This window comes from Cornus florida, unplaced genomic scaffold, assembly GCF_030987335.1.
Source record: "Cornus florida cultivar Cherokee Brave unplaced genomic scaffold, ASM3098733v1 CherokeeBrave_3.0.0_Hap2_Chr07, whole genome shotgun sequence".
Classification (NCBI taxonomy): Eukaryota; Viridiplantae; Streptophyta; class Magnoliopsida; order Cornales; family Cornaceae; genus Cornus; species Cornus florida.
In genome coordinates this window covers 33,511,936-33,525,145 of record NW_026775577.1, presented here as the reverse complement: position 1 = coordinate 33,525,145, position 13,210 = coordinate 33,511,936, and the positions used below count along the sequence as shown (strand labels likewise).

Sequence of the window (13,210 nt, the reverse complement as noted above, 5' to 3'; positions counted from 1 at the left end):
TATAAACTTTTTATTGCATTTTAAAAAAATAAATAAAAGCATGAAACTTTGTACCAACACCATTTACAAATTTTATACCTTATATTGTTAAATTGAAAAAGGAAGGAATTACTAAAGAAAACTTACAACTTTTGTGGGGGCAAATGAGCTCATATATCTATTTATAGGCAGTTGGCTTTATAACAAAGTCGAAATTTATACAAGTGTTGGGAGAGAATATTAGAATGAGATCTAGAATATTTATATAAGGTCACCATAGAATTTGAGAGTATTTTAGACTATGCTTCACAAGCTTATACAATTAGTTTAGGTGTGGGTATTGTAAAACTAAAAATAAATAATTGTAAGTTTTAACAAAAATATAGACTTGCTTAGTTTGTAATTACGGAAATAATTTTTTGTTATCGAAAAACTAAAAACAAAAAATTGTACAAAAACAAATAAAAAATCCTGTTTTGTTCAAATTTCTAAAACTCAATTATAAAAAATATATATTTTAAGAGAACAATCTTTTATAGTTATTTAAAAACTAATCCCTTATTTTTTAGAATTATTTTTAAAGTCATAAACCAAGCGTTTAGCCATTTTTTACATATTGCCTTTGGATATTGCATGCACTTAGTGCATACAAATGACTATTACCCCGTAAAAATTAAAGAATAATTACACTTACCTTGCCTAAATAATAGGAATCTTTCTAATGGTATCGATGTAACAATGAGTGTTGACTTTGACCATAAAGATGTTAAATGACCATTATATTTCATGCACTTTTATAAATTTTTTAAAATAAAATATTTATTTTTTTATGAACAAAATACGGACGGAGTAGCCTTTTACGCTTTTTAAGGGCTTTCTCAAATTTAAATAAAGGACAATATTTGGCTCCTTCCCTCAAAAGACCTGGTTAATGTGACCCAATATAATTTAAACACATAATTAAAATTTTTAAATTTTTAAAAATAATCATTACCCATTTTCTTACCGATTAAACCGAATCCCAAAGTTTTTTTTCTTTCCAAAATAATGACGATTGTTTCTATGCCAAGCCTCCATTTGAAACAGAGTTAGCTTTTCTCGTAATTATATTTTTGGTCACCGTTAAATGTATCTTTTGGATCTCTCCCGATTTCTAAAAACCTTCAATTGATAATTGATAGGTGTAACAGTTGATTTTTTTTTTTTTTTTTTTTTTTTTTTTTTTTTTTTTTTTCATTGGTGGAAAATATGAAGAAAAAAAAAAAATAAAAGTTGTGAATACTACAAATTCCGATTGGTGCAGTTTTATGTCACTTAGGAGTTTCTGTTGGTTTGTATATTTTTTACCTATTGAATAAAAAGTTGAGTATTTAATTGATGGAGGTAGAGGTTGGGTATGAAGATTTGTGGGAGAGAGAGAGAGGGGGGTAAGGGAGAGAGAGATTCTTGCTAAAAGAGGGATTCGAAAATTTTTAGAAAAGTAAATTAAAAAATTGGGTTTGGATTTAATCCATAAGAAGTTGGATAATGACTATTATTAAAAAAATTTAAAATTTTGGAGGATAAAATTTATCTTTTTATGGAACGATCCAAATATTGTCTTTAAATAAATACTAAACATGACATATGTAGACAAGAGTGTAGGACTTATTTAGACCTAAATCAGAGGAGAGGTCGGTGTTTTATTTAGGCAATTTACACTGCAGGTAAGTGTAATTGTCCCATAAAAGAATTACACACATTGGCAATGAAAAAAATAAAAAATAAAAAACAATTACATAAACGTATAAAAAAAAATGCATGATTTCTCGCCACATAAATTTGTTATCCATATCTTGAAACATTTAAACAAACCCATGCACTTGAATTTTTTTTTTTTTTTTTAAAGTACGTAGAGTGATTTTTTTTTTTTTTTGTGGCCAAACAATATATAAAAGGAAAAGGTCCATAATACCCCAAAAAAGAAAAAATGAAAAAAAAAAAAATGAAAGTGGAAGGCTATCAATATATGGAAGCTAAAAGCAATCCAACGGTTGAGGGACACCCATCCGCGGAAACCCGGAGACGCTCACGCCCAAGACTTTGGAATCTAACCCAACCACACTCCCACTCAACCACCACCACTATCCCATAACCACACTTACTTAACCCTAGTTAACTCCACTTTTAATCCCTCCCTCTCTCTACAATTTATATATATATGGATATATATATATATAGATATAGACCTCCTCATAACTCCATTCTAGAGCCTATTGTTTCTCTCCTCTTTTTCTTGCAGCCAAAGCCATCTCCATTCTCATTTTCTATTTTCATTCAAAATCTGATGTTCATCTTCTGCTGATATATATATATATATATAGATATATAGAGAGAAAAAGATGAGTTGCAATGGATGTCGAGTTCTTCGGAAGGGATGCAGCGAGACCTGTATTCTCCGTCCGTGTTTGCAGTGGATTGAGACTCCCGAAGCTCAAGGTCACGCCACCGTCTTCGTCGCCAAGTTCTTCGGCCGCGCCGGCCTCATGTCCTTCATTTCCGCCGTGCCTGAACACCGACGGCCTGGTAATTCTCTTTCTCTCTCAAACAATTTCGATTTGGATTTTCGTTTTTGTGTGATCTGATTGTGTTTTTGTGTGTTACAGCTCTGTTTCAGTCGCTTCTGTTTGAAGCGTGCGGCCGGACGGTGAATCCGGTGAACGGCGCCGTCGGACTCCTCTGGACCGGCAACTGGCACGTGTGCCAGGCGGCGGTGGAGACCGTCCTCCGCGGTGGTGTTCTGCGGCCGATTCCAGAGCTCCTCGGCGGCGGCGGCGGAGGTGGAGGTTCGTTTCCGTCCGAATCCGGCGACAACGCGTATTCCGACGCGTTTAAGCTTCAAGATCTGACTCCGACCTCGCGATCGAAGGCGCCGAAACGGAGACGCTCCGACGACGTCTCGAATTTGCAGTTCTCCGATCTCGATCTCAGTCTGACGGCTGGTTTTCCGGCCAAACTGTTGACGGAGAAGACTCGACCGGGGACGCCGTCGATGAATTCGGAAGAATCTGTGACGACAACGGCGTGTTTGGATAGTGGTTTAGCAGATCAAGGTGGAGAACCAAAGCTTCTGAGCTTCTTCTAGTTTCTTTTTTGGTGTAGTTTCGTTAATTAGTTTCCCCGGAATATTGAAATCCGGTGAGTTCTTGTATTTCACGGGCACAAGATTTTCCTGTTTACCAAACAGGGGAAAATGAAAGTTTGCCGGTGAGACCCTCGTTTTTGTGTCTTGTAATGGTTAATGTGTATGGGAAGTGAATAAATCTTTTATTCCTTTTATTTATTTTTTTAATCCAATAAAAGAAAAGAAAAGATAAGAAAATGGAAATCATAGGAATGTTGAGGCTTAACAATTCCCTAACCTAAACATTACCCAATTGTTAGACATTTTGGACCAAGTCACCTACCTCCAATTGAATAATTTTTGTTTTTGGTCAATTTCATTTATAATTACAAGTGGTTCATACCACAATGTAGTCCATTGCAAACTTTTGACATTATCTACTATTTGTTTAGATAATTTATGTGTGTTTGGAAACATGAGTGGGGGTATCATCAGTATGCATATTATAAATTGGAGACAAAATCAAATCAATATTTCAGAGTAAGTCCAACTAAACTCATTTACATTTCAAAGAAGTTGGTTAGCTTAGAGTTGTTTCGGAACTCTATCGGGTCTAAAGCTCGAATTCTCTTGTAAATAAGATGGATTCTCTCAATTGCAAACAATCAGGGCTTATTTATATCAACTAAAAAAGAAAACACTTACCTATGGATAGATTTATTTTTCAACCTTGTTCTGCATTAAATTTGATGACTTTTTCGAAGGAGTTACAATGCTCTCCTTTTTTAACAAATGACTTTTTTTATAAAAAAAATTATTTATTTTAAACATCATTTAATCTTCACATAATCAACGCTAACAAAGTCAATTAATAAACTAAATTGTGGTTTAATTGATTGTAATTATGTACTAATATAATAATGTTTGACTGAGTTGACTCGGTTGAGGAACCTATTAGGAGTACAATTGATGCAGGCATTCAATGAACCTCAAACAACTAGCCAATGGGAGGGCTTTGTTTTCTAGAGTCAAACTTTGACCTCCGCACACATTGTGACAACTAATCGACGAAGCAGTACGTGGCAAACAGGGTACGCAAGTACCAGAGAGAGCGTGTGTATCACGCAACTAGCAGACGAGTGGGATTAGTCCACCACATGGATAAAACATGCAGCGTAAGATTTCCCTAAATTTTCTCTCAATAGTTATCCACACCACAACCTAAATAAATAAAATATTACTATTTTTAATGTTTTTGGAACAGTTGTGTTTCTTCCTCGAATTAATGCACTTGTTTTCCTTTTATTTGAACCTTTCGGCGGAGGAGAGAGAAATGTTTATATATGTGTGTGTGTGTGTGTGTGTGTGTGTGTGTGTGTGTGTAGAGAGAGAAAGAGAGAGGCGGCTTTTGGAGGTGGAGACTAGTGATGGAGAAGGAATCAATGGGGGAGATTTTGTAATAAATATAAAATGTAGTGGGTCCTACGGAGTTTGCAGTTTCTACGTCTCTTTCAGCCAATTGCAGCTAAGGGTACGGGTTCATGTCAGCGTCGGTTTTGGCTGTCTTTGAATTAATTATACTATATTCAGTCCTTGCACTTGCTCCTCTCTAGTCCTTCCTATCCTTGTGGGGCGTGGTGGGCTCCGCATCATATATCTACCTATATACGTGTATGGTGTCCACACATCTCTAGGTATACGTGTGTGCGTGTGTATGTATAGGTATGTATGATGGACTATGTATGTATGATGGACTATGTATGTATGGGACTTGGATTTAAGTTAAATATTCTTATCCTAAGTTGAATTCGGTATAGAATGAAAAATTGAAAACTGCATCGTTTTGAGATAAAAAAATTTAAAGTTTAAAAAGTGCACCATTTTCAATTAAGAAAAATTCACCATGCTCAAACGACTTTAGCGTCCTTATCTCTTACTCATCTTTTCAAAAAAACTATCCTCCCTCTCTCTCCTCTTTATTTTTGTTTTAAACAAATCATCTTTTAACCCGACGGACGTTGTCTCTCAACTTTTCTATATATATAGGGATTTTGGTTGTATTTTTTTAACTCCATCAATATTTATGCTTATATATATATATTCTTTTCTAACTAGTAGATTGTCAATAAAAGTCACATGTTTTGCAATCATATTTTCGTCCATCTTAATTCCATGGCAAATAACATTCATTTTTGGCACGAAATATTCCTCTAATAGTGGGAATGAGCCATAGGAGAGAGAGAGGATCTTTTTTTTTAGAAAAGATGAGAGAGAGATAATAACGTTAAATGTTATTAGAGTATGGTAACTTTTTCTTAATTTAAAATATTGTAATTTTTAAACTTTGATAAATTTTCTTTATCTCAAAACGGTGCAGTTTTCAAATTTTCTTTAAATTAGTTGACGTAGTTTAACACCAGCAGATATATTTTAAATGTCACCGTGTAAATCTGTATCTAATTCAACTTAAAGATAAGAATATTTAATTTATATGATCTAAGTCCATATGGTAGACGTGTTAGTTCGAATCCCAATCTCAAACTCATTGAATGTTGATAGACTATTCGAGCCACTCATGTGGTGAGAGAAAGGTGACTCCAAATTGAATCAAAATTTGGATGAAATTCGTTTGGTTGTAAGTTTTAATGGATTGTAATCTAATAAAGCGAAATATTTTTATTTTTATTTATTTTAAATTTTAAATTAAAAGATCCAAAAAGTAGACAAATGAATGAGTGTGATTTGTCAAGTTTAAGAAATAAAAAGCAAAAGATAATAAATAATAAAAATATTAAATTAAAATGCAACAATACTAAGATTCTGTTTATTTGGATGTAAAATATTAAAATTTTTTTTTTTTGGTATTTCGTTATCGTAAAATATTTACGAAGAAAAAAATTATTAAAATCTAATAAAAATAATTTACACATCAATTTTTGACTATTTATTTTACACGCCCTCCACTTAAAGGACTCGACCTAAATCTTTGCCAAAGGATAAAAAATAAAAAATAAAAACATATAATTTGACTTTTTTTTTTTTCGTCAAAACAAACGAAGCTAAATAAAAATTAAAATATGTTACAATTTGATTTAATATGTTGCACAAGTGTTAGAATGTTGATTCTTCATTAATTATATTGTTGATATAGTGCGCTGAATTATCAATTTAAATTGTATTGATAATACTGTATTTCAATGTGTACGCCTACACGTATGTGTAGAAGTATATATGTTGTATGTATATATATATATGTGTGTGTGTGTGTGATGAGTAAACGAATGAGATAAAGAGGAGAGAGAAAGAGAGGGGGTTACTGCAATGCTGCGTCTCGCCGCATTTTCAATGGCCCACGGAACCTTCTGCCCTACCTTTTGGCACCACTAACACCTCATCTTCCACCCACTTGTTGCTGGTGGTTCCCACAGGTAGCATCAACAATTCTCTATGCTTCTCCATTTAAATTGTGAGAATTTTGGATATTCCATGGTTGAATATCACACGTGTCACCATTTCCCTGAAGTTTCAAGAACAAGTTCATGTGATCATGGATCATGTAGGCATGTTCCCCTAGCATGCTATGACCAACTTGTTTTCTATAATCCAAATATATATATATATATATATTCCCCGTCTAATGAGAAAGAATTTTACTTTTTATTTTTTGAGAGTACTGAGTTTGAATTGTTTTATAACTATTTTTATAAAATTTTCGGGATAATTACTTGGTGTATGTAAAACAGAAAAACAAGAAGTGATTGGGAGTTTGAATTTTTTTTAAGTCATTCTCCTAAAATGATCACAATAATTATTCGGTACTTGTGGAACAGAAAAACATATTCAATGGTGACACTTTAAGCGAATCATTGCAATAAGTACATGTGTTTGAAGTATATAACTAATCGATGGTAAGGACTTTACTTAGCTAGATTATGGTGGTCTCGTAATTAAAAAAATGCTATTAGTCCCTAATTCCCTATACCATATGGTACACATTGTCCATGCTTGAACCATATATGGTTCTATATATATATATATAAAATGCTTCGAGATGGAAATTTCTTGTGTCTATTACTAGTTCTTCCTCCCGAGACCGATCATTCAGATAGATGGGGGTAAACTAATGGGCTCGGATATTAATGAACTCTACCGAAGAGTTATCTATCGGAACAATACTCTTACCGATCTATTAACAACCAGTAGATCTACGTCAGGAGAATTAGTAATGTGTCAGGAGAAATTGGTACAAGAAGCCGTGTCTCTTTATTCCTCCGTTCATACGTATTTCATACATTCCATTAAATATATGGGGTTGGGTAAAATTTCATGTGATTCAGTAAACAGAATAGAAATTCCATCATTGCTAGATCATCTATATGATTCGATGAAGAATGAGTCAATAATGAATGGGATTTTTCGATAAATGGGAAATAAAAAATGATTCGGGATGGAAATGAGGGAATGTCAACAATACATGTACAGAGAGGCTCTATTCATTTTCACTTATTGCATGCATGTGTTAATTGGAGTAACCTAAAAATAAAAGTAATAATAATAATAAAAAAGTTTTGTTTTAAAAAATTTAGGCCATGTTCGGTACAGTGGAAAAGAAATGATAATATTAGTTAAGAGGGAAAATAAAAGAAAGGAAATGAAAGGAAAAGAGAGGGTAGTTTTAATTGTTTGTTGTGTTTAGTTGATTAATAAAAAAAAAAAAAAGAAAATGATAGTAATTATGTTTTGAGAAATAAATGAAAAGAAACTATTATAATGAATTTACATTCATACCCTTTTTCATAGAGTCTTTATTTTCAAAAAAATAAGAACAAATTTGGTATTAATAAAGTTTCATTAAAAATATGTATTTCGTTCTTTTTCCTTCTATTTTTGGGAGAAAAAACAAAAGGTACTATTCATATCTTATTCTATTCCTCTAAATCTTTCATTTTTTCTTTCTTTTTCGTTCAACATTTCCCCCCAAACATACTTTTTTAATTCCTTCTTACAATTCTTTCCTTTTCCTTTCATTTCTATTCTACCAAACTAGCCCTTAAGAATGGTTTAGAAAAGACGTAACCTACTTTTGACACTTAATTTTGGAACATCCGAAAAAAAAAAAAAAGGAAAAAATAATACTATTTTATTGTGGGACAAAGGAGTTTGGAGTTGTTAGCTATGGTTTATTTTTTTAACTAATAATAGTAGTCATCAATTGAGAGAACTCAACTTTTCTTCCGTTAAAAAAAAAAAAAAAAAAAAAAAAAAAAAAAAAAAAAAAAAACTCAACTTTTCTTTCTTATTTTTATGATGTGGAACACATAAATCCAAGTGTAAGGTGGTTAAAACCTTTTTTTATTTATTAATATACACAAATAAAATAATAATAATTAAAAAAACACACAAATATATAAAAAAAGGTTATACAAACAATGGCACATGCATGGGACAAAAGTGGAATAAATTATTGAGGGTCATACTTATATATATTCTAATGAAGAAGACAAGAAGGAAGTGTGACGCGGACTTCACTGACCCGTTCCCTTTCATTGAATTTAGGCCCCATGAAGAAGAATTCCAAGCTTCTTGGTGCAGATGCAGAACTATTCCATTTAAGATATTATTATATACATATATGGCAATAAACAAAGCTAGTTGTGATCCGTCGTCCATGGTAGATCTAGATTATATTATATATGTGTGTGTCTCGCTGAAAATAATACAATATCAATAACAAAAATTTAAGTTATTTATATAGGATGATTTATTTATTTTCTATTTATTATAATTTGAAAAGAAATTCATACATCCATTTATGTCTATAAAAATTTGAATTTTTACATTTTATTTTAGAAGGAAGAATTTTTTAAAATATAATTTGAACAACGCAAAAGTCCTATATTCATTAAAAATAACACCACTAATCTTTGATTAGGTGGTGAGGTTGTAAATTTTAATTTGCTGTTGGGCTTAAAAAGCAGTTTTAATTTATCAGCATTATATCCTTATAATGTAAAAGTAAAAGTACTATTATTTTAAAAATAATAATAATAATAATAATAAAATTATTAAACCGTAAAATTTTGGAACGCCTTTGTTGTGATTGATAAAGGTGTAGCACTCAGCCAAAAGCTGATGTCATTTTACCATATATATATATATATATATATATATGTAGATATATATTTTTAGTTTAAAACCTTATTATTGGGCCCCACTATGTTTGTTTTATTTGAAATTTTTACCTTGTGTAAATATGTGATTCTCTTCCTGAGAAAGTTGAAGAAAGTGGGGTCTAATAGCTTTTAATTTTGTTAAATGTTTATTGCAAGTTGGCAAACAAGTTGGCAAACAAGTTTAGCTTAAAGTGGATAGGTATGACGTTGTTATCCTATATTTTTGCTAGGCTTGTTTGGCTTTTGGGGTTATTGGAATATTGTTGGAGTGCTTGTTTTAACAAAAAGTTATTTGTGTGTGCACAATATAGTTTTGAAATCTTGAATTGGTGCGTGCAGTGAGGGAATATGGTGTGAATTGGGGTGGTAATTCGTATTCGGTTATAATCGTGTCGTATTAATATAAAGATATTTTAAATAAATGTAAAGAAATTTTTAATATTAACTCGATTTGTTTATTAAACACGTTAATGATTTATTTATCAAAATAATATATTTAATATTCAATTAAATAATAAATGATATAAAAAATTTGTCACAATTAACCTGAATATTTAAAATAAGAAGAAAAAATAAGGCGTAGTCAAGGTTTAAATTGAAGTACTCAAAAACACTAAGTATTGAAGGAGAAATTTAAGCTTGAAGTTTAGAAGCAAAAAGAAAAAGAAAAAGAAACTTCGAGAGGGTGAGAGAGAAGGTTACGGGAGGGAGAGAGAGAATTGAGAAAATGAGACCAAAATGTGGTCTTTAACTTACTTAAACGTACAAGGTGGGTCCCACCACTTTTCTTTTTATTTTTCCTTTTTCTTTTGTCTTTAACTTTACACCACAAATAAACATAGATGCACATTTAATTCACAACCATTTAAAACACATTAAATAAAATAAACATGATACAAATGGACCCAACAAAAATACCCGTTTGTAACAATTCCTGTAGCGGGTCCCACACAGGACCGTTCAGCCCGAAAAACGGAAAAATACAAAAATGACAAATCTTGCATTTCAAAGAGTTCTGAACTCAATGAAATGTCCCAACCAACTCCTAGACACAATCGGCACGCAAAATGACAAAAGACAAAAATGCCCTTGCAAAGACAGAAATTCTGGAAAAATGAAAGATGGCGAAAATCGAAAACATCACAATCTACCCTCCTTAAAGAGATTTCGTCCTCGAAATCTACCTTCCTTAAAGAAGGAGGCTCACAGTCACACACATCCTCGAGAAACCTCACAAAACCCCGAGACTATGAACCCACCAACATTATTGCCTTGGATACCGGATGTGACCAGGCAATCACACGCCACTGTCGCCAAAACCCGATGCGGGTACCCATATCTCACCTCATCACAACACAAAACCAACTATATTTTGTGCCTGGCTTAAAACGGACTTCAGTCTACTCTACACAGTCACGAAAGGTTCCAAAACCCGAGAAATGAATGGTCACCAGACCACCGGACATGACCACGTCCAACCCAACTCATCCTCCAAAGGACACACTAAACCCCAAATAAGAAATCCCGTCCATCTCTCAATCAATCTCAACTCTAATCTACACGTCCTTGATAGACCAAACACTTGCTATCTAGTACGTAGCTATACTACTACATAACCATACCAACAATTACTAATCACACTATATGATAATTATTACACTTAACAACTTCAAGATGATTAACAATGAGTCTCTCAATGAATGCATAAACATTTATCACCAAATCAGTAAAACGCACTATCCTGTACCCAGGACACTAATCCTCAAAACAAAATCTTCAATAATCAATGATCGTACCACAAACCTTTTATCAAACACTTGATCCTACCTCACACCTTGTTACTCGTGACAACCACCTGAATCCACACTTTCACACCGACACAATCCGCAATTCTGTGATCTCACTGTTTCTGACAAACTAAAACAATTATGGACCTTTGACCCGGCATCATGCTAAAGATAGACTGACTCAGGAGAAATAGTTGGCCAGGCCATTATCATCATCGATCCAATCTCAACACAGATATCGTTCCTGTTCTCAGGTCTAACCTCAAACACAAACCCACATAGTTCTCAAAGCAACCACGAGATCTACTCTATAATCAATCCATTGCTCGACATAACCTCAACAACTAAGCAATTACATACCAGCTCTAAGAATCTCAATCATACCTTAATCTCACAACCATAACAAACGAAAACAACATCACACCAAATGTCTCAATCATCAACCAACATCAAAGCTTTTTAATCTTCTCATAACACCCATACCAGGTAAACAACTCCACAACATTATTCGATTCAATTTTGACCTCGTCAAAACCCACAATACACCTATCTCATGCCTGAAACCTCAAAACTAAAGTCAATCACTCCCATTATTTCTCAGTGAAATTACATACCCTCTCTCTAACTACTTAGCACTCCAACAATACCAACATTTGTCCTCAAGACATTGCTTAATTCAGACATCGACAAAAGTATCCGGATACACAACTCACATTATATTACCTAGTCATCCTCAAATTGCGATTCACAACACACCACTAGCCCTCACCAATAGCACCTTACACCGGAAACAAGATCCTTATTCGGCAACCCGTGCCTCATATTCCACTCGTCAAAACCATTATCAGAATAAGCATCACAAAACCTAAGGACTCCACCTCCCTCCGAGGAGTGAGTCGATTCATTCAACCAGAATCTCTACCGATGAACCCCAATAGCATAATAAACCACTCATAAGTCTGTCCATCCACGGACATGCACAACTCCTAAATGGAGAACAAGACTTACAACAAACGACATCCTCGCCAAGACTAGGACAACGAAAAGGGTAACAAACTCCACTTTCACAAAAGTCTAACGACTCACACCTGAGTGTACCCGACCACCTGTCACACATTATTTATCAATCGTCCAACCATGTACACCCAATCTCACCTGAGATGAAAAGAACTCCTTATACACAATGGGAATAATCAACTGGAAACACATATGGAACTACGAACACAAACCTGGCGACCTCGCTACTAACGGACCGTCACAATTATCAACAGATAAGGGTACGAACGCCCACAACGTACTACCACTAGGAACAATCACTGTACGTTGGATACTGCGTCCCATCCTATTCAATAATCTCCCAATGAGAAACTTTTATACCCTAAAACGACACTTTATCCCCTATTCCATCTCTACCTCCCCAGGCGACATTACCTCGATCACAGTGCACACAAAACCCGTGACCTCAGTCATAACAACCCACTGATTCTTCAAAAGAAAAAGATGCCTACATGGCAACATCGTCCTCACTGACTCTAATGACCACACCGTCCACAATCGCCTCAACTAACACACAATCTATTACCTACCTGACAACACACAACCAACTTATAGTTTCCAAATCGCATTTAGATTATACCTTAAACCGTCCTACTCATCAACACTAAACATCGCACCATGACACCATAACACCTCCACTGTCACTCATTCCAACAACCGTTCAAACTTATTATCCCATCCGACCATCAAGTCACTACTAAAGGATTTTTCCTCGAACATCCTTATGATAACATCATCGTAACAAAAGAACAAACATAACTTTCACTACTCCCCATAACAACCACTATTTACCACTTATATAGAACATCCATACAACAATGCTATGCTAGCAAATCCTTAAAACAAAAATGAGCATAAAAATCCAAAATACTCAACATCCAACTGTCTCCTTAAAACCATCAACGATGCAATCAATCACCACTTTCTTCCCGAATACTGGGGTCACCCTTAAACTGACTTACTCTCCAATACAGGAACCCCAAGTACTAATACCCCCATGATCATCCTTCCCAAAATAACTATATAAACTCCAATCCCTTGGAAACAACAAGCCTCTACTACCAACCGCTCATTCAAAAGTGATGCTAACTTGATATGAAAACACACACCAC

General features: G+C 33.8%; 1 protein-coding gene across 1 annotated transcript; it reads left to right on the top strand.

The window, feature by feature from the left end:
- Positions 1-2,196: 2,196 nt before the first annotated feature.
- LOC132266980 (LOB domain-containing protein 37-like) lies at positions 2,197-3,301 on the top strand. The gene is made up of 2 exons (XM_059768013.1): positions 2,197-2,544; positions 2,625-3,301. Exons 1-2 carry the CDS (start codon positions 2,361-2,363, stop codon positions 3,101-3,103), a joined length of 663 nt encoding a protein of 220 aa, XP_059623996.1. The 5' UTR covers positions 2,197-2,360; the 3' UTR covers positions 3,104-3,301.
- Positions 3,302-13,210: the final 9,909 nt, after the last annotated feature.